General features: G+C 42.2%; 1 protein-coding gene across 6 annotated transcripts in view; it reads right to left on the bottom strand.

Moving 5' to 3' along the window:
- The window catches only part of ANXA2 (annexin A2), a 53,208-nt gene that overhangs the window by 17,979 nt on the left and 12,986 nt on the right, over nt 1-22,243 (bottom strand). For all 6 annotated transcript variants that reach the window (XM_054667621.1, XM_054667622.2, XM_054667618.1 and 3 more), the window contains 2 exons: nt 18,544-18,602; nt 14,861-14,960 (listed from right to left, as the gene is read on the bottom strand). In XM_054667621.1, the coding sequence (XP_054523596.1) occupies nt 14,861-14,960; nt 18,544-18,591 (148 nt within the window). In that variant the 5' untranslated portion in view covers nt 18,592-18,602. The remainder of the gene's footprint in view (nt 1-14,860; nt 14,961-18,543; nt 18,603-22,243) is intronic.

Below are 22,243 nucleotides of genomic sequence, written 5' to 3' on the forward strand. Positions count from 1 at the left end.
ATTTAATAGAGAGTAACTGCAAACTGAATTAATAGAGATAATTATTTATACTTATTGCAGGATTATGGCTATATAAGCAGCTAGGTATAATTTCTATAATTATAAAAACTGTCATGACAAATGAGTCAGATTTAATATGGCAGTTGTATTTTAATAGCATAATTGATTAATACAATCATACTTATTGAAGACAAAATTGTTTTGTAAGGAAAATAAACGTTCCACTGCCTTTAATCTTCAATAGGCAATTTTAATAATCAATTTTATAACTTTATTAAAAAGAGTAAGTGTTTTAATCTAAATTAAATCTAAATTGGGAGTTTTGAGGTGCCACCAAAATATTTTAGTACCTATTTTAATTGGAACATGTGTATTTACAAAGATAAGCAATGCCTTCTGGTGTCTGCAAGTTTCCAATTTCATATCAGAAATACTCCTAACATGCCATTTAACTTAAGAAAGCACAGTTTGTAAATTCAGAATGTGAAAAGTCTCTCTCCTGACTGATTATTAACTTTGTTTAATAAAAGAAACAGTCTTTGCCATAACTGGATAGGTAACTCTTGGGTGAGAGAGTAGAGTTGCTAAACCTACAAAGTCACTTGCAAACTACAAATGGCTTGGCCTGAAGAAAATCAGAGCAGTCCTGAAGAAACAGAAAGGTCAAAACTGTAACGCTTGAGACAAAGACAAACAGCAGATTGACAGAGGAAATATTTTGAATTCTCAAGTGTGTTAGATCAAAAAGTATAAAGTTAGAATTTCTGGGTATAAAAATAAATAACTTTTTAAAATGTATATGCTCATTTCAAAGCAAGTCCATGCCAATATGCTTGCTGTCTTAACTGTAGCATCTATAACTTTAGCTCTCATTTTTAGAGTAGCCAAGGTAAACATAGAAATCCAATTGCTGGATATGAGATTCAGCTTCAAAGATGCTTATTTCAGCATTGTATACAATATTGAAAAGTAAAGTAGGAAAAACACCTGTGTCCAATAAGAGGCTGATTAAATGTTCTTTTTTCCATATAATGGGATACTATGCAGTCATTTAAAATGATGGCATAGAAGTATTAATTAATGTTGGAAAATATCCACAATATAGGTACTGTTAAGTTAAAAAAAAGGTTGCAAAGCAGTATGCTCTGTATACTCTCATTTTTGTAAAATGTGTATGCACGTATAAGAAAATACCTAGAAGTCTCTATATCAAAATTTTAATAGTGATCATGTGAGTGATGGGATTATGTATAATCTTTCTTTTAATTATCTGTACTTTCAAAGTTCACCATAATGACCAGAAATGGGTTTTTTTAAATACCCAGTGAGTGGCAGGCAGTCATTGCTCCAGAATCGACTAGTGACTTCACTTCAAGAGAGTCCCTGTATAACTCTAAATACTTCAGTTAGAAAACACAGTATGCATGGTAATTAGGAATTACATCTATATAATTCTCTTCAGTTTCCAAACATCGTAAGACAAGCTATGTTATTTAATCCTCATAACAACCAAGAGGGGATAGCTATTTCTCTTTCTATTTCATAAGTGGAGGCTCTAAAGCTCAGAGGGACTGCAGCCCATCCCTGTATGTGTTATGTGTGTAAACATTTGCCCTACTGGGGTCTCAGCTTCTATATCTGCACAAGAAGGGGGCTTGAACAATGACCCCCCACTTCTGCTTCCACAAAACACTAATGGATATAATTAAGCTTTAACTTATATTTTGTTTCATTTAGGAACGGGCAGAAGAGATTGATTCAAAGACTCTAAAATACCCACAAAGTGGACGTGTGCCTGGGCTGCTGTGTATGCATGCCTACCCACACATGCGTGTTCGCTTGCTCCTTTGCTCCCTTGCTCTGTCTCTCAAAATTCTATGGCTCTAGCTTTCTATTAGGACAACCACTTGTTTATTAACGTGTTTTGCCTTGTACTTAATTTTATTACCCACAACTGAAAATACTGAAGAACCATCACAAAATACAATTCTATCCTCTAACCTCAATTCTAATACTTCCAGAAGTCAACCTAGGGGCCGCTGGCCTGAAGGCATACCAAGAACAGTGACCCATAAAAAAGTATTCTCTCTTAAAAACAAATGCAAAGTCTGTGTTTGCATTTAAAATCACATGAAGCACTTATTAAAAACACAGTCCCTTAGGCTGCACCTGAGAACTACTAAGGAAGGCTCTCTAGAACTTGGGACCGAGGAAGCAGCACTTCAACAAACTCCCTAGTAATTCCTTATTTGAGAATCACCAACAGAAATGGATAACCATGGTGGGAAATGGAAATGTCTCTAGAAATCTACCTATCTAAAAGACTTCTATGTCACTTCTACCAACTGCTTTTGTGAGGTACAGGATCGACTACAATTTTAGGAAAAGAAGTGCTTACTTTTGTCCAAACAACCCAGGTAAGAAGTAACATCTAAAGAGTTCACTCTACAAGCCGCAATGCAGTCCCACATCTTAGCCAACGACACAGCTTTTTGCCCTTCTTTCCATAGCAGCTAAGTGTCCAGCCAGCACAGATAGAATTTAATCCAATTATCGGAAATCCCCACAAAGAGCCTGGGTGGTTAACCTGAATCTTACCTAGGAGGCAGCAACAACCATAGTCTAAAGGAATCAAAATGTATTTTACCTAAATTATTTACCAAGCAAACAGCCAGCTGAGATGCAGTATCTAACATGCTGGGACTTCACAAGTGAACAGCCGTAATGCATTGCACAAGTGCTAATGCCACCAACTACAAAGAAATGAAATGGAGGCTGTTTCTGCAAGCAGAAGATTCCCCTCCTACCGCCCTGCCCAAGAACCTCACCTGCATCAGCTATTTCTCCCTTACCACTGTCTGCATGTTTCAAATTGAACTGGAAAGAGGAAAAAATCATGGAGCCAGGATCAACTGCCTAGTCAAAGCCACTTAAGTCATGTCCTATATTGTAATACCAAATACATGCATCTGCAAATGGGATTGAACCATCTTATCTTTAGAACACTGCTGCTTCCTCTTGCCCTGCTATTGTAATTGGTGAGGCCATTTATTCCTGTGAAAAATTGTTCAGTACAGGTTGAGGCTGCAAGGGTCATCCGGTTACTCACCATTTCTACCCAGGATGCAACTGAAGGACTCGGACAGAACCTCGAATACCTATGTCAGCACAATCACCATCAACAATGCACAACCAGTGCCAGGACACCAGAAAAGCTCTAAATTGAATACAGTGCCAGAGGCCCAGGAGATGGGGCTCTGCCTCCCTTGATTTATACTCTCTGACCTCTCGTGTTCCAGTGCTTAAGGAAGTGTTTGCTGGGCGGACGGGCACAGGGTCTAAAGAAACTGTGTGGGTGGGGCGAGGGCATAAAGAAGAAACAGAAAACCTGAATATCACTTTCTTTTCCATCCTCTTCCTCGTGTGTCTGATATGAGTGATCACAAAGTCATCTAAGCAAAGGCTCTCCCCAAAGAAGAGTGATGTGGATAGGGTGATCCCACAGAATATGGGTGAGAACATGAATTCTGTGATCCAGGCAGATTTTTTACAATTTTTTTTCAAAACTAACAGAAGTTACAGTTTTCCAACATTGGTGAGGAACCAAGACACAAATGTATTTGGCTCCTGATAAGAAACAGCACAAGGAAATCTTTAAGCATTTACTCGTTGAACGAAAATAGCCAACTAATCTAATTAGCTAACTACAACAATATTTTCAACACCTGGATCGTGGGCACCCCCCCCCCAGAGGTCAGTCACTGTTCCAAATGCCAGTCAATCCGAAGCAACAGCTTTGCCAAGGGAATGCCACGGGGAGGTGTTGCTGACAGCAAGGTGCCAGTAGAAACCTGGGGGTCCTGGGTCCCATAAATCATTCACCGTATTTTTCAAGCACAGAGAATATTTGCAGTTTAAAATGATGGCTGGATCCAAAACCACAAAATCAGCCTCCTGGAGTTTCCTCCTCCTCTCTGCGGGTGGAAACCCCAAGTCAGCTCAAGCGCCTGGCATTCCATGGAAAATGTGTGTCTTTATTGTCCATGGCAAGGCACCAACAGCCGTTCTGAACAGGATGCTGACTCACATCTGCCGAGACACACTGACTGCACAAAGAAAATGGATTTCATTTGTGTTTGATGAAGGTCTCGGGAGAGTGGGGGTTGACTTGGAAAACAAAGGAAAACTGTCCAGATCCTCTCCTTACCTAGATTATGGGGAAGACCACGACTTGACTAAGATTACTGAGCATACCAGTATCAAAGCTGAGAAGAAATCATCTTCTCAGATGGTCAGAGGCATGCCACAAAGAGAGGACAATGCCACAGAGCTATGGGTGTGTACACGTGGACTTAGTTCATTTATTATAATAATAGTAACCTTTTGCCGGGTGCGGTAGCTCACGCCTGTAATCCCAGCACTTTGGGAGGCCAAGGTGGGCGGACCACGAGGTCAGGAGTTTGAGATCAGCCTCACTAACATGGAGAAACCCCGTCTCTACTAAAAATACAAAATTAGCCAGGCTTGGTGGCACATGCCTGTAATCCCAGCTACTCGGGAGGCTGAGGCTGGAGAATCACTTGAACCTGGGAGACAGAGGTTGAGGTGAGCCAAGACTGAGCCATTGCACTCCAGCCTGGGCAACAAGAGCGAAACTCTATCTCAAAATAATAATAATAATAATAATAATAGTAACCTTTTACTGAGTACCTACTATGTGCCAGGCATTTTTATCAGATGCCCATATTCTATCACGTACTTCTCACCACACCCATCTGAGGTGGGTGCCGTTGTCATCCCGGTTGTACTAATGAGGAAACCAATGCTCATAGAAGGCAGAGACTCACTCAAGGTCACACAAGCAAGACACTTGCAGGGCTGAGATTCAAACCAGGACTAAAGACCCTGGCTCACTGCACTGGGCAACTCTGCCTCCTGTGATAGAAAATTATGCAAAACTTGAAAATAAAGCAAGAGGAAGACAGCATATCCTCCAGGTATGTGCTGGAGCACTATCTCACAGGCCCAAAGACTCCTGCTCAAGGGACCTGCTCTTACCTGACGTGCTACTTACTACTGATTTGGGCCTACACTCTGTGGGGTTACATGTTAACTTGTAGATTTTGGTCCAGTAGAAAAGATAACCCCAAAGGTTGTGGCTTCACTGCCCTATAGGACATTAATGGTCTTGTATTCAGCTCAACAATCTTTCCTTTTTTTTTTTTTTTTTTTTTTTTTAAACAGGGTCTCACTCTGTTGACCAGGCTGGAGTACAGTGGTACAACCATGGCTCACTGTAGCCTCGACCTCCTGGGCCCAAATGATCCTCCTGCCTCAACCTCCTGAGTAGCTGGAAGCACAGGCACTCACCACCAACACCCAGCTAATTATTAAAAATGTTTTTTAGAGATGAGGTCTCCCTCTGTTGCCCAGGCCCTCCCAAAGTGCTGGGATTACAGACAAGAGCCACCACACCTAGCCTGGCCCAACAATCTCATTCCAACATTCTTTTCTCAACACTTACCAACATCCAGTATCTCAAATTCCCTCTGAACCAGCCTTACCTCAATGCATTAAATGTTTAATATATGTTTATCCTATGAGTCAAGTTTGTACCTTTTTAAAATTATACTTTGATACTTTTTCATACCACACTCCACCATCTAGCTCCTACAAAGGATATGGGACAATAATGTGTCAACACGTGTAGAGAACTGGGCTGAAATTTTTACATACAAATGCACTTACATTTGGTAATCTGTAGATAATGATTTGCCACCTGGTAATAATGTATGGCCACTAAAGGGATAACTCAGTTGAGGTTTTTTCCAGCAGAAAGAGCTAGAAGACTCTCTTCTGAGGAGAGACATGAATAACTCAGCAAAGGGAGGAAGTCCTTCCCAACAAGCCTGTTAGGCCAGCCAGTCATCCATCTACTGAGAGAGATTTTTAGGGAGAGAAAAGCTCCCCTCTAGCCATAGGACTACCCAAAAGCACCTTCAGCCATGGTGCTGGCTGGCCCGGAACCCCTGCTGTCAAAGTTGCCCCTCTGGGTCATCCAGCACAAGCGAGCACTGTGTCTCCAGAGCGTCTCTCATCAAGACAGGACACCCAGCAGGCTGACAGATGCCAGGGGAGGCCTCTGGATAAGTAGCAGCCACAATATAGTGCTTTGGAAACTCCATGGGACTCAGACCTGTGAGATCCTGGGGCACATTAGTTCCCTTCCTAGGCCTAGGTATCTCACCCCTATAGAACAGAGATAATGATAATACTTATTTTACCAGGATGCAGAAAACACTGGCTGAGTTAACGACTAGAAACACATCTACTGCCTTCATTCAGCTTCTCTGTCACAAGCCTGGCCCCTGCCTGCATTTGAATTTCTGCCTGTGAAATATGGGGCAAAGAAAGATAGAGAACATTTTTGCCATTGGCACACATGGATGAGTAGTCCAGTTACATGACAAACTCTGGCAGCTGCCAAGAGATGGGAGAGAAAGTAGGCATTGCACAGGGTGAAATGAGGCAGGGGAGTTTGGTGCCTCTCCCAAGTCTGGCACAGCTGGGGCACACAGTCTCAACTCGGGGAAAGTGTAGTTTAGCTAAGTGCCTAAGAAGTGGTTTTGGTCCAAAAATCAGATTTCTTCTATTTCCATTCTGCTTTGATCTCACTTCAGCTGAGTTCCTTAGAAAGGATTTAAGGTATAATCGACTTGGTAATCTCACCGGCTGCTTTAATAATCTAGAACCTTGTCTGCCTTCCATGCAGAATTATATTTCTGAAACAAGCTACAAGACCAGCAGGAAAACACAAAGTACACCACTGCTCAAGATTCAAATCAAATCGTCAGTGAAGGAACATGCATAAAATGCAAGCCCTGTATTGTGCTCTGCTACTCTGTCAGCCTCATGGGACAGAAAATTTAAAAATGTGAACAGATGCGAGAGAAACCAACGCAGCCACCCTTAACTCACTTGATAGTGGAGAACTTTCTTGGCGTTGCTGACACCAGATTAGAATCTGGTTACTGCCATTGTCCCTGGGTGAAACTGGTATTTGGATTTCCTCAGGGAAAAGAGCTAACCGTTTTTTAAAAAAAGAAAGAGCTGAAGAGAGGCAGGTGATGAAAGCTGATGCTTACAATTAGAAAGGCACCAGGGACTCCTTTTCAAGTGTTTGATAGCTACGTGGCTCAGGTCTGGCACCTACATAGCTACATAGACAAATATCACTACAAAGAAAATCTGTGCTGGCAGAGTCACAGGGTGGCTGTGACTCAGCACTGGCCTCTTTGTTCCCAGCACTGCTGTAAGATGAGAAGTCAGTCTAAAGTAAACTTGAACACAGAGAGAAAGGCCTCAGCAACTGGGAAGGGTCCGTTCCCTCCCGTTCCCTTCCAGGAGGGTGAGAAGGCCCTAGGCTACATGAGTCACAGAAGAGCTCACACTCAGACCTGCTCTTGTTGGTTTAGCTCCTCACTTGCAGCCCTCTGTTAGAGGAGAGAGGCTACTTTTCCCAGCCAGTCTGCCTCCTGGCACCCTCAAGAGAATATATTTCTAATTGTTCTGCTCAGCCAAATGAATATACCTGGTGTGCAGGTGAAACCAAAAATATCCATCCTGGCTTGTTCTGCAGTGGCATGGGATGTTAGTCTTTTGGCCACAGAAATCTTAAGCAGTTCTATTTTTAAAGTATAAGAAAAAAATAAGTGCAAAACTTCGTGCAGTTATGCTTCTATACTTGCGCTTCTGAGAAAGGGGGAAAAAAATCACCCACTTTTGCATCCCTTCCGGAGAACACAAATACTGCTAAAATCAAAACTGGCAATAATAATAGGGTAATTCATTACCCTCCCCTTCCAGAGAGAGACCAAAGCTGTACCAGTTTATTGGCACTTACACTAACTCTGGGGTTGTGCTGCTGCTAATTACAATCTATTTTCTGGAGTCTAGATTCATCCTTTTCTAATTTAGCTGACTTTCCTTTCTAGTTATTTGGACCCATATGGTAAACCATTCACAGCTGTGTTGTACACGCCACAGTATATATTTAACCCAAGGCCAATCTAAACCAAGAGACTCCTACAGATTAAGTCTCAGCAACCTCTTGTTAATTAAGCAGTATTACTACTTTTGCATGACTTTACTCAGTTTCTAACCAGACATAAATTAAGGTAAGTCATTGCATAGTCTACCTCAGGACGGAGCATACATAAAACAATCCTGCATTTGGTTTAGGCAGCACAGGCAAAAAATACTGAGATCCCTTCAAACTAGAAACAAAGCAGACTTATTTTGATTTTGGCAGTATTGTGCTTCTCCCCGCTTCTCATAAGCACAATAAACGAGTATGTAGAGTATGATGAGAACACAGACCAAGAAATAGCTGGTTCTGCCTTCTCAGAGAAAGCTTGTTGATGCTGTGCACTGGCCCAGGCTGAGAGGTGAATGGGAACTGCGCGGATGTTTGAGGTGGGGAGGAAGGAGGCTACACGTTCCTCAAAGAACAAAGGCAGAGGCATGCTCTGTAGAGGGCCGTGAACAGAGCCAGAGATGAGGCTAGAAAGATACTCTGTAAAGGCTGAAGCAGGGAGGTCCCTTAGAAGACAGATGCCATAGGCCAGGCGCAGTGGCTCACACCCGTAATCCCAGCACTTTGGGAGGCTGAGGCAGGCGGATCACCTGAAGTCAGGAGCTCAAGACCAGCCTGACCAACATGGAGAAACCCCATCTCTACTAAAAATGCAAAAAAAAAAATTAGCCGGGCATGGTGGCACATGCCTGTAATCCCAGCTACTCGGGAGGCTGAGGTAGGAGAATCTCTTGAACCCGGGAGGTGGAGGTTGCAGTGAGCCGACATTGTGCATTGCACTCCAGCCTGGGCAACAAGAGCAAAACTCTGTCTCAAAAAAAAAAAAAAGAAGAAGACGACAGATGCCATAACAGCTCACAGGAGAGGGGTGACAAGAGTTAGGGGAAGGGGTGAATAAGAGCTGCCTCCCAAGCACTGGAAAGTGAGCCAGACAGGTATTTTTGGTTTTGTCTGCACACCTGGAGGTATATTCATTCAGTTGAGCATAGCAATTAGAAATATATTCTCTCGAGGGGGCCAGGAGGCAGACTGGCCGGGAAAAGTAGCCTCTCTCCTCTAACAGAGGGCTGCAAGTGAGGAGCTAAACCAAGAAGAGCAGGTGTGACTGACAGTTCATCTGTGAGAACAGCCTTCGTGACTCCTGCAGCCATGCCCTGGCCATGGCAGGCAGTGCCCCCAAACAGGTCTCTGACCAGCTCTACCCTCCTCGCCATCATCCCACTCCAGGCCTGCTCCTGTGCACCATCCATGTACTCGACAGCAGCTGATTAAGCCTCCTCCAAGGTGGCCTGCTCCCAGCTCTTCTTCCTGAGAGCACACAGACCACAGGGAAATCAATGGAACATTACATGGAGTGGGTAACGTCCCGGCACACTCACACACACGTGTGTACACACGGCTACCCCCGTCTAGGAGAGAAAGAGGGCCAGTCATCGTCACATGGTCCTTTGGCTTTTGTTTCTATCAATACTTGAGGTTTATACCGTGTCCTTTGATGTCAAGGAAACACCAACTACTTAGTATTGTCTCTTCCCGATGAAGGGTTAGAGGTGGGAGTGGGGCCAAGGTGTGGTGTAAGCTTCTTAATTACACTTAAGGTAAAAGGCATTCTAAAAAAAGAAGGTAAGATCTTAATTAGCTCATTTTTAAGTGGTTTTAGTTATCCGGTATCTAATAATATCAAGGAGAAGGAGGAAGGAACAAAAGGGTTGTTATCCTTTCCAACTAATGACTTCATTTTTGTTTTTAATTAAGTTTACTGCCGTCCACTATGAAAGTAATACAAGTCATCATAGAAAATTTGCAAAATACAGAAATACAGAATATACTGAAAGCCCAAGAAAGGAAAAGGAGCAATTGCCCACAATTCCATATACAGGCATACCTCAGAGATACTACTGGTTCGGTTCCAGACCATCACAATAAAGCAAATATAGCAATAATGCAAGTCACACAATTTGGTTTCCCAATGCATATGAAAGTGTGATTATACTATATTAAGTGTGTAATAGCATTATGTCTAAAAAACACATATCTAAATTTAAAAAATACTTTTATTTCTAAAAAATGCTGGCACAGAGACAAAGTGAATAGCATTGCCACAAATCTTCAATTTGCAAAAACCACAATATCTACAAAGTGCAGTAAAGGAAGGACCATGAAGTGACGTACGACTGTTTCCATTGCTAATGCCTTTTATTTTTTCTTTTTTGATTAAAAGAAATCATAGGCCAAGCCTATGCTTTCACACCTGTAATCCCAGCACTTTGGGAGGCCAAGACAGGTGGATCACATGAGGTCAGGAGTTCGAGACGAGCCTGGCCAACATGGTGAAACCCTGTCTCTACTAAAAATACAAAAATTAGCCAGGTGTGGTGGTGCATGCCTGTGGTCCCAGCTACTCAAGAGGCTGAAACAGGAGAATTGCTTGAACCCAGGAGGGTTCTGCCAGGAGGCAGAGGTTGCAGTGAGTCAAGATCATGCCACTGCACTCCAGCCTGGGCAACAGAGTGAGACTCCGCCTCAAAAAGAAAAAAAAATGGTTGTGGTTGTGATCACATAGCATATACCATCCCATTTCTATTTCTTGATGCAACTGACACATTTAAGGTGAATGGATGTTAAAATGAGTGTTAGGGAAGTTACTGTGGTGATGACTGCACAACTCTGCAAATACACTACTAAACACACTGAACTGTACACTTTATATAGGCAAATCGTATGGCAGATTAACTGTATCTCAATAAAGATGTTGAAAATTATTGACAAACTTTATTTTTCCTATCTACATTCTGCAGACATTCTATGTAATACAGAGAGTTACACATTATCTATGTAATATAGTTTTACTTATTTACTTAATGATTATAAGGAAGTATACCTCAAGACATACTTCCCAACTAAAAGATTTATCTGGTCTTTCACTACCATAACCAATGCTAATATTAGCACTGAGCTCTTATGAATATCATATTCTTTCTTCGCAATAGTTCCTAAAAGGATTTAGGGTTTTAATAATGCCAACAATCTAGAAATTATTTTAAAGGACCAATGCACTTGCAAAACCTACTTACTCTCTAAAATCACTAAGCATCAAAAATAAATAAGTAGGCTGGGTGCGGTGTCTCATACCTGTAATCCCAGCACTTTGGGAGGCTGAGGTCAGCGGATCACTTGAGGCCAGGAGTTCGAGATCAGCCTGGCCAAGATGGCAAAACCCCGTCTCTACTAAAAATACAAAAATTAGCCAGGCATGGTGGCACATGCCTATAGTCCCAGCTACTTGGGAGGCTGAGGCATGAGAATAGCTTGAACCCAGGAAGCAGAGGTTGCAGTGAGCCGAGATTGTGCCACTGCACTCCAGCCTGGTGACACAGCAAGACTCTGTCTTAAAATATATATATAAATAAGTAAATAAATAAATAGGCCAGGCGCGGTGGCTCACGCCTATAATCCCAGCACTTTGGGAGGCCAAAGCGGGTGGATCACGAGGTCAGGAGTTCAAGACCAGCCTGCCCAAGATGGTGAAACCCCGTCTCTACTAAAAATACAAAAATTAGCCAGGTGTGGTGGCGCACACCTGTAATCCCAGCTACTCGGGAGGCTGAGGCAGAGAACTGCTTGAACCCAGGAGGCAGAGGTTGCAGTGAGCCAAGATCACGCCACTGCACTCCAGCCTGGGTGACACAGTGAAACTCCATCTCAAAAAAATAAACGAATAAAAATAAAATAAATAAAAAGTGAACCTAAGTGAAACTCACTGAACATTAAGTCTGAGGGAAAAAAAAGGAGATGGAGAATCTAAAGCTAGACCACAAATATGAGACTTAACAGAAGTCAGTAAGACCACAGATGAACAATGTTTTTCATACCTGAAAATAATTCAAGGCAATGAAAAAATCCATTCCTCACAGGTGGGTGCTACAACATTATGGTGCCTAAGAACACAGGCCTAGGGGTGGACAGAGGTGTGTTCAAATCCCAGTTTGATCCAAGGCCAAAAGACCTCAGGCATACTAATCCTGACTTGTATCACCCAAGACCTGGGGATGACAGAACACTACATCAGAGGTTACTTTGAAGTTCATCTAAGACGAATGTTCCTGAAGTGCCTGGTGCAATATCTGCCCACAATGAGCGTTTTATAAATAGTTGCAATGATTATAATGTCAGCTGCTTTTGATCAAACTGGAATGTCGGAATCTAAATCTTAGCCCTCCAGACATTTCTGTCTAAAAACTACAGTATTTTTCTACTAACTCCAAAAGGCCTGAAGGTATTTTTATTACCATGAGAGTTTCAGCTGTGACCAGAGTTCATTTGCGCAATCTTTACATTCCAGTGCACTAAGTGCTTTCTCACGCAGGGACAAAAGAAGTCTTTGTCCCATGCTTGTGAAAAGCACCATCTTTGCTAGATGAGTTAACTGCTAAACTTAGGGCTGCTGCAATGACATGCTCGGAAACCACATGAATCTAGGCACATCCAAATAGTGAAATAGGATGGGTTTTAGGAAAGCAAACCACATGGATGTGTATGTGCATGTGTGTGTGCATGTGCTTGTACGTGTGTGTATTTTAAGGTAACATATTTTGAGTACCATCTATATGCCAGGCATCGTGCTAAATGCTTCATACTTTACAAGAATCCCGTGAGGTGGGAACTTTCATTAGCACCCCTTTATAGGCAAGGAAACTCAATCTTAGCAAAGTTCCGTGTTTTCCCCGAGTCGGGTGGCTAATGAGTGAGTTGTGGAGCCAGCATTTGAACCTGGGCTCACACACGCTCTCATCCACTATGCTCCACTGACTGGAACTGGCTGTAGTGAAATAAGCCCTGCAGATTTTAGTTTAATTTTCTGATTAGTAACTTTTGGCAAGAATGGTCATTTAAATGCACCAAAAAAAAAAGAAAGAAAGAAAAAAGATTGGGCTGGGTGAGATGGCTCATACCTGTACTCCCAGCACTTTGGGAGGCCAAGGCGGGCGGATCACCAGAGGTGAGGGAGTTCGAGACCAGGCTGACCAACATGGAGAAACCCTGTCTCTACTAAAAGCAGAAAATTAGCTGGGCATGGTGGTGTGTGCCTGTAATTCCAGCTATTAGGGAGGCTGAGGCAGGAGAATCGCTTGAACCTGGGAGGTGGAGGTTGTAGCGAGCCGAGATGATGCCCTTGCACTCCAGCCTGGGCAACAAGAGTGAAACTCCATCTCAAAAAAAAAAAAAAAAAAAAAGATTTTTTTTTTTAAAGGTCTAATTTGGATGCTTCATTATTCTGCCCTCAGCTGTGCAGACAATCATCTGGGGGGTGGTCCACAGCAACTGCAGAACATAAGGCTTCCCCAAGGCAGATGATGCAAATAAATCCTCACATCTTGTTAGAACCATAGAACGTTAAGTGGATTTTTCTACTCTACTTCCTGTCTCTGGAAACAAGGTCACCAGATTCTACAAGGTTTTAGGAAAGGTGACCATGTAATGTATCCTCCAAAATAAGACAGTTCTGAGAGTGAAAGGTGCACTATTAGTAAATACGCAGGCATAAACCAGGACGTCATCCTAGTTATAGGTTCCCAGGTCACCCTGGTTGAGGTTTCTCAGTCTTTCAACGAACCGTATGTGAACTATATAAGTGTGTCAGTAAGTTAAAACGCTGTACATAGAAGAGAAAAATGTGACATGGCTCTTCACCAGGGGCACGAACCAGCAGCAGCTCTAATTGTGCTGGGTCACGTCTGCATCCCAATCTGGCCTCATGGTGAAAGGAAGTGCTTTATCCAAGGGGGGAAAAGTGGAGAATCACAAAAGTCACCACAAGAGCTGCAATATTTTTCAGGGATTCAGGGGATGGGACAACCCCAAGGATTGCTTAATTAATATAAGCCCAGAAAGTCTGAACATCCTATTTTGTAGACCCAGAAAACAATATAATGACCATAAGAAGCTCTTGCTCAACCCTAACCAATTAGCACTTTATTTGCTTTATTTCAAGAGGAAGGCTTTTACGCCTCCTGGTCTCCTCTTACTCATCCTAGAACTTGAGGAAATACACTCATTCTGACAGCTCTTCTAATTCCAGCTCCAGGCCTAAGGAGCAGCAGAACTTACAGGGATTTAAAAACAAAACAAAACAAAAAAAGTCTGAATTTTTCACTCTCTAGATCAATCTAAGAGCTATGCAGTAAGATTTTCCCAGCATTTTTCCAGCAAATGTAATTAAATTAAAGGGGACTTGGAACAAAAAATGCCCTTAGGGACCACTATGACCAACTTCTTCCTTGCAGAAGAGGGACTGAAGCCTCAAAGTGAAGAGCTGCACCCAAAAGCATACCCATAGGACCAGATCTGGCTCCCAGACTGATTCCTTTTAACCATTACTTGGTTAAAATACTATCTCATGTTGTACATCTCTCCAAAGAGAAGAAACGGGGGGTGGGGGAGGAAAGAATGGAAGGGAGGGAGGAAAGGAAAGAAGGGAGGGAAGGGAGGGAGGGAGGGAGGAAGGAAGGAAGAGCAGGAAGAAGGGAGAAAGAGAAAGAGGGAGAGAAGGAAGAAAGGGAGAAGGGAGGGAAGGAGAAAAGGAAAAAGAAAGGAGGGAGGGAAGGAAGGAAAGGAGGCATGGGTTGAGCTAGGTCTGGATCCACTCCATTAAAGCTCGATGACAATTTCAAATCGCCAATGTATGGCGATTTGAGGGAGAATAAAGAGACAACCAAAAATGTCTCAGTAAGACCCTGACAAGAAGAGAACAAATGTATCACCTACCTTTGGTCTTGATGGCTGTTTCAATGTTCAAAGCATCCCGCTCAGCATCAAAGTTAGTATAGGCTTTGACAGACCCATATGCGCTTGGGGGTGTAGAGTGCTGAGGTTAAAAGATAAACATATTCAAATGACACACATTTAAAATCCTCTTGTTGAAATAACAATTCCTAATATGTTTTCCTATTGTTTCTTTTAACAATTCAGATCATTCTCATACCAGGTAACTACGTAGGTATTAACACACCATCACACTTCACGCAAGCAATTTCATTTTTTCTAATAAGAATTCTTCAAAGGCTCAGCTAGTTTAGAATATGCTGTCTCAATTTCAACTTTTCATCCTACTTTTAGTGAGAGATCAAAAGTAGACAATGCAAAGCTGGAGACCTGAAGCCAGCATTTACTCAGGACGGCTCTGAAGACCATTAAACTGGGCTGGCAACAATTCGAAATAAGCTGAAAATGTGGAAATGCCTCAATGACAAGGGTGTTTAGCCAAGTTTCTGCTACAGGTACATGAATTTCTACTGGGCCAGTGTTGCTGAGCTTACAATTCAGATAAATGAGGGAAGCAGCTTCTCCCACCTCTTTACTTTGGTCACCACTGTGGCACCAAGGTGGTCTGGCCAGACGGCCCACATCCTCCTTGTGTTTCCCCCCCTCTCCTCTGTATCCTTCCCTCTGCCTTTAACACCATCCCTTGTGCCTACCACGCTCCACTCTTCCTAAGATTTCTTATTGCCTTTTAAACCATACCCTCTTCCTTTCCCAATGCTTTTCTTTTCTTTTCTTTCTTTTCTTAGGTAGGGTCTCACTCTGTTGCCCATGCTGGAATGCAATGGTGTGATCATGGCTCAGTGCAGCCTCAACCTCCTGGGCTCAGATGATCCTCCCACATCAGCCTCCTGAGTATCTGGGATTACAGGCACCTGCCACCACACCGGGCTAATTTTTTCTTATTTTTTGTAGAGACAGGATTTCGCCGTGTTGCCCAGGCTGCTCTTGAACTCCTGGGCTCTAGTGATCCTCCCATCTTGGCCTCCCAAAGTGCTGGGATTACAGGCGTGAGCCACCACGCCCGGCCTTTCAGTGCTTTTCAAAGCTCATTATCCTTCCTGATCTGACAGATGGGAATCTCCCATTCCAGACTGAGGTAAGGACAATGGCGTGCTTCTACGTCAGTTCTCCTTTCAAGGTATTAACTTCCCTCCTTCTTTGAAATGCTCTTATAGTTTTCCCTCTCCCTGCTACCCAGTCCCAAAGCTAAGGGCAGACAAAGAGGATGTACATTGTGGTTGTGGTTGGCTGATGGCTGGTGGAGGCAGCATCACTGCCCATCCTCAACATCAAGGCTCCCATCCTGCAACCCACCCCAACCCCCCCAGCACATAATGCCCATATAATGTGATGACTTGGCCTTGGCGCAGTTTCTGTGAAGAGTGAAAAGGCCAAGATCCATGAGTTACTTCTCCACCCACAGGCATCACATTATAAACCACCCAGCACCCACGCCATTCCATTTTATTAGCACAGAGACTGTATAGGTGAGCATCTAAGATGCCTTCCTGTATCTGGACGACTCCCAGGAGAGGCCAGAAATCTAAGTTCAGCATTTGACAAATGTTTCCAAATGCACTTGTGAGGACTATCTTGGCCAAATATTAAATCCAGTTCATATTTATAACCTGACATGCAATGCATTATCAAAGTATGTTCCATCTAATTTTACCACTTAAACTTTCCAGTAAGATGAACTTGATGACACGGAGCACACATTCAGGAAAAAGGCAAAGTGCTATTTTGAAATACTCAGTGTGTTTGCTATGGTAGCTATAAAATGTGGATGAAATCTAAGGAAAAACATTTTCCCATTTATTAAGAGTGCCATCAGTTATTTACAAGGCAGGCAGTCCAGGCATTGAGCCATATCATGTATGACTGCATTTACCAGGAGATATGTCGTCTTGTTCCAAAAACAACAGTGAGGGGGAAAAGTTTTGTGTCATTTTATAGTGTCTCTGGAAATGAAATTAAATCGAGAATTGAACCTATTACCTATAAAATCCACTTGTCTGAAATGAAATTAGTGAGACAAAGTTATCTTTTCTTTCCTTAAAATAATGGGGAACATGTGACATTTTCTATTTCTGCCCCACCTCTCCACACATAACAAATATACTAGAGTAACTTCAGAGGCTACACAAAAAGCCCTCTTATAAAACCTGATAGCAAATACAATCTAAGTCCATTAGAGAAACAAATTATTTAGCACCTGAATTTGTCTGACCTCAACATGCAGTTTGTATTGTTCCCAAAAACAGCATGCACACGTTTCAAGAAGAAAAAAGATTTTTAAAAAACTCTATAGGCTTTATACTCCATACAACCTGCGCTTTCACAGGCTCCATTAATTTGAACATTTTGATGGCAAGTACCATGAACAATACAAAGGGTCTTGCACCATGTGACCCAAGTCACTGTCAACCCTCTGTTGAGTGATTCATTGCATTTTAATTTCAATCAAAAAATATTTTGAAAGATCTGTCGGATATGGCTACAAACCAGTATCAGTGCTGAGTTTGCGTAAAAGCCATTTCTGCCAAGATGACCTGGAAGATGTATAGTATCATTAGCTATTTTACATATTCATAATTTATATTCCACTTGATTCTAAAAGTATTTGAAATAATTTTAACTTCACATATAGCTTAAATTTTTTAATTGTAAAAAAAAGAAACAAATGCAACAGAATTTCTAGGTTCACATATTTCCTATGAAAGAAAATTCAGTTTAGTTCTAAATTCCCTAATAGCCACAGAAAAAAAGGAAACAGATGAATTATAATAATTTCATTATATTCTTGGTTTTTTAAAAGAAATATCCTAGCTTTTTTAGAGAAAATATTTTCCAGGTGTGAAATTTTTTAAAGTATAGGTCCTCGAGCCAGGCATGGTGGCTCCCACCTGTAATCCCAGCACTTTGGGAGGCCAAGGCAGGCAGATCACGAAGTCAAGAGATCAAAACCATCCTGGCCAACATGGTGAAACCCGGTCTCAAATAAAAATACAAAAATTAGCTGGGTGTAGTGGTGCATGCCTGTAGTCCCAGCTACTCGGGAGGCTGAGGCAGGAGAATCGCTTGAACCCAGGAGGCGGAGGTTGCAGTGAGCCGAGATCACGCCACTGCACTCCAGCCTGGCAACAGAGTGAGACTCCATCTCAAAAAATAAATAAATGAATAAATAAAATAAAAGTATAAGTCTTCATCTGGAATAACTTCCTGGACACTGTAAGAAACCCAAAAGATGCAGAATTATTTTTGATATGGCTGTGGCTTATGCCAACCAGTAATAAAATCCCAGGACATGACATTAAAAGTCATGTACCATCATAACAATTATTACCAATGACATGCTAAGTATGGCAGAATAAAATCCCAGCCATTCCAGTGTCACTAATTCTGTCCAATTTTAATGTGAGGACAAGAAAAGTTTCCAGTGCCATGATATTTCCTTCAAATTGAACTACTAGGAACAGCTGAAGTATTGAGAAAGAGGAGAACCAAATGATGACTGTCTGAATTGTCCCCATCTTCCTTAGATGTACAAGGATAGAGAGTAACATGGTTATCCAGAGAGATGTCCAAGTTGCAAAAATTATATAAAGTGAAAGTGATATACTTACATCACCCTCCAAGCTGAGCTTGCACAGGATTTCGTGAACAGTAGACATTTTGAAGGAAGCTGGAAAAAAAAGTACAACAAAAAGTCTTTATGAAGAGGCTTTCCTTTACTCTGAAGCACAGCGATTCATTATGCTAATTTCTACTCCTCGGACCATTTCCTCTGACGGTATTAGAGTAGTTTCTGCAAACAGATGCAATTCCCATCTTACGACTGTAAAAACTAAACCTCAGAGATGGTCTGCCTTGGGTTGGGATGGACTACTAAACTAGCCAGTCTTTCTCTTCCTCTGTGTAAACAGAACCTGGGGAGACTGATTTGTGAATGCAAAAACAAAATGTTCCCCATGGCTAATGCAACCTGTTCAGACCGGATAAAACTGAGTCTTCTACTTCTCATAAAAGGTGATGGGCTTGCCAAACCAGCCACTACTTCTGTATTTCTCACGAGTAATTAAACATATTGAGAAGGACCTGAAAGCTACGATGTGAATCGAAATTAGTAGCATTTTCATGTTGCCCTAATTCTTAATTGGAACCTTTATTATTACCCATAATTACTTTCTTAGTCCAATGATACTTGGAAGATATTAAAGTATTTATGAGAAAGACGATGGACAGATTTTCTGACCTTAACTCATTCCATAAAGGACTGAATCTGTTGTATTTAAGATTTGAAATGGTTGAAATGAAGTCATCTTCCAGTTAATATACTTAATGGGGCGGCAAAACAATAGCCTGATGAATTGGCTTTCCAGCTTTGCAATCATACAGTTCTCGGAATTGATACACCCAATCCCTGCCAATAAGGAGTGCTCAATTGGTGGTAAATTTATCTCAACAGAGACAAGACAGGTCATCAACATAATCACCCCAAGAATAAAGAAAATAGAGTAGAGCTGCGTCCTGAAATAGACAGGAACGACATTTAAGTTGCAGCGACTCCTGCTTTGGTCTCTTTTTGCTTAATATTCTTTGATCAAGGAAACTGCACACATGCAAATTCAGCTTTCTATTCTCTTCACTTTGTTTAGTCTAAATATTTTCATAAAACTGGTTTGGCGAGAGTATGCAACATAGATATTTGCTAACTTATAGGAACATTTTGGACTAAGCAGATCCCAGGCCTGGTGTGGGAAGAAAGTGGGGAAATGTAAGAGGAAAGGATTCGCCTTTAGTTGTGGTGAAGGATGTATTTTTGCAAGATTCTCATCCTGGGCTCTCCCCCAGACCACTACTCTCTTCTTGATGTTCACAGAAGCTTTTTATGCACAGCGAAAAGTCAGTCAAAGACCTTCCACTTCCCCCACACTCACAACTCTCAAACAGCCTCCCCACCCCAATTTGTCCCACCGTTGGGGTATAATTCTGGTTTGTAAAAAGTATTGCTCTAGAAATAAACTGTGGTACATTCAGACATGGAATATTATCAGCACTGAAAAGAAATGAGCCATCAAGCCATGAAAAGACACAGAGGAACCTAAATTGCACATTGCTGAGTAAAAGAAGCCAACTGAAAAGGTAACATAGTGTATAGTTCCAACTTCATACCATTCTGGAAAAGGCAAAATTATGGGGACAGCAAAAAGATCAGGGATTCAGGGGAGGGGATTATTAAGGCAGTGAAATGATTCTATATGATATTGTAAGGGTGGATGCATCCATGTACAACACTAACAGTGAATGCTAATGTAAACGATGGACTTTGAGTGATAACGATGTGTCAATGTAGGTTCATCAGTTCTAACAAATGTACCACGCTGATACAGGATGTTGACAGTGGAAGCTATGCGTATGTGGGAACAGGGGAACATGGGCATTCTTCGTATTTTCCGTTCAACTTTGCCATGAACCTAAAACTTTCCTAAAAATGAAGACAATCGGCCAGGTGCAGTGGCTCACACCTGTAATCCCAGCACTTTGGGAGGCCGAGGCAGGCGGATCACGAGGTCAGGAGATAGAGACTAGCCTGGCCAACATGGTGAAACCCCATCTCTACTAAAAATACAAAAATTAGCCGGGCGTGGGGGCGGGCGCCTGTAATCCCAACTACTCAGGGGGCTGAGACACGAGAATAGCTTGAAACCAGAAGGCAGAGGTAGCAGTGAGCTGAGATCACACCACTGCACTCCAGCCTGGGCAACAAGAGCAAAACTCCGTCTCAAAAAAAAAAAAAAGACAATTTAAAATAGTCTTGCTCTGTAGCAGAACCATCCAATACAGTAGCCACCAGCCTCATGTGGCTGCAAAGCATCTGAAATGTGGTCAATTCAAACTGAGATGTGCTACAAGTGTAAAGGACATATTGAATTTTGAAGACATAGTATGAAAAAAATACATAAAATCTCTCATTTATAATTTCTTTCTTGGTAAAGGCAGGGTCTTGCTATGTTGCCCAGGCTGGTCTCGAACTCCTAGGCTCAAGTGATCCAAGCACTGAGATTATGGGCATAAACCACTGTGTCCAGCCCAATAATTTATATATTGATCATATATTACAGTTACAACTATGATATGTTGAATATATCTTATTTCCATTTAATTTCCTTTTTCCTTTTTCCATTTTTTTTCCTTTTTTTTTTTTTAATGTTTCAGTAGAGACAAGGTCCCACTGTGTTGCCCAGGCTGGTCTTGAATTCCTGGGCTCAAGCAATCCCTCCGCCTTAGCCTACCAAAGCACTGAGATTACAGGGGTGAGCCACCACACCTAGCCCTTTTTTTTTTTTTTTTTTTTTTTGTCTGAGACAGGGTTTCTCTCTCTGTTACCCAGGCTGGAGTCCAGTGGTGCAATCATAGCTCACTGCAGCCTTGATCTCCAGGACTCAAGAGATCCTCCTGCCTCAGCCTCCCAAGTAGCTGGGACTACAGGCGTGTGCCACTACACCTGGCTTTTTTTTTTCAGTAGAGATAATGTCGCGTTACGTTGCCCAGGCTGACAGTCTTCTTGACAGAGCAAGAAATCTCCAACTTCAACATGGACCAAGAAACATTCTAGAGGGTCTCATCAGTATCCCTCAGCCCGAGAATTACCGAAGCAGAGATGAAACTCCTAGGATGGACATCAAACCACCCAAGCCCTGGCCTCAACTATCACCCCTGGACTCAGTCAGAACTGGACCAGGTCTGCAGCAGGGGATAAACTGTTGTCATCTGCTGTGCAGAATTCTAGTCTCTACCATAAACAGGCAAGAAATAAAAAATGCCAAACATAAAACAAAAGCAATACCAGGGAACTAGCAAGTCAGAGTTGCAAACAGAGTTGTTTCCACTTAGAGAGTATAGATTAAATTCCACTTGTTTATGAAATCAGGTACCTCACATCGGTTCCGATGTTTAGAAAATCTCAACTAGAGGCACGGTAACTTTTCATTGTGTTGTTCTTTCAAGTTGTCTTTCCAGCTCTGAGCTTTGTAGACTGCTGCCTACCCGTGTCCCACATGGGACTCCCCAGTACTGTGCAGATCAAAGACAATCTGATAGGCTTCTTTACACTCTCCATTCATGTTAATTCTTCTCCCACAGCCACAACACCTTGAGGAGACTGTTAAAAGCCCCACAAATCTTCCTTTCGGTTTCACCATTCATAACTGTGCTGCTCTTTCATCAAATCAGTCCTGCATGCCACCACCAACTAAATCTCCCCATTTAATCTTGTCAAAATCATTTGACATCATTCAAAATCAGTCCTCCAGCAGAGCCCAG

This window comes from Pan troglodytes, chromosome 16, assembly GCF_028858775.2.
Source record: "Pan troglodytes isolate AG18354 chromosome 16, NHGRI_mPanTro3-v2.0_pri, whole genome shotgun sequence".
Classification (NCBI taxonomy): domain Eukaryota; kingdom Metazoa; phylum Chordata; class Mammalia; order Primates; family Hominidae; genus Pan; species Pan troglodytes.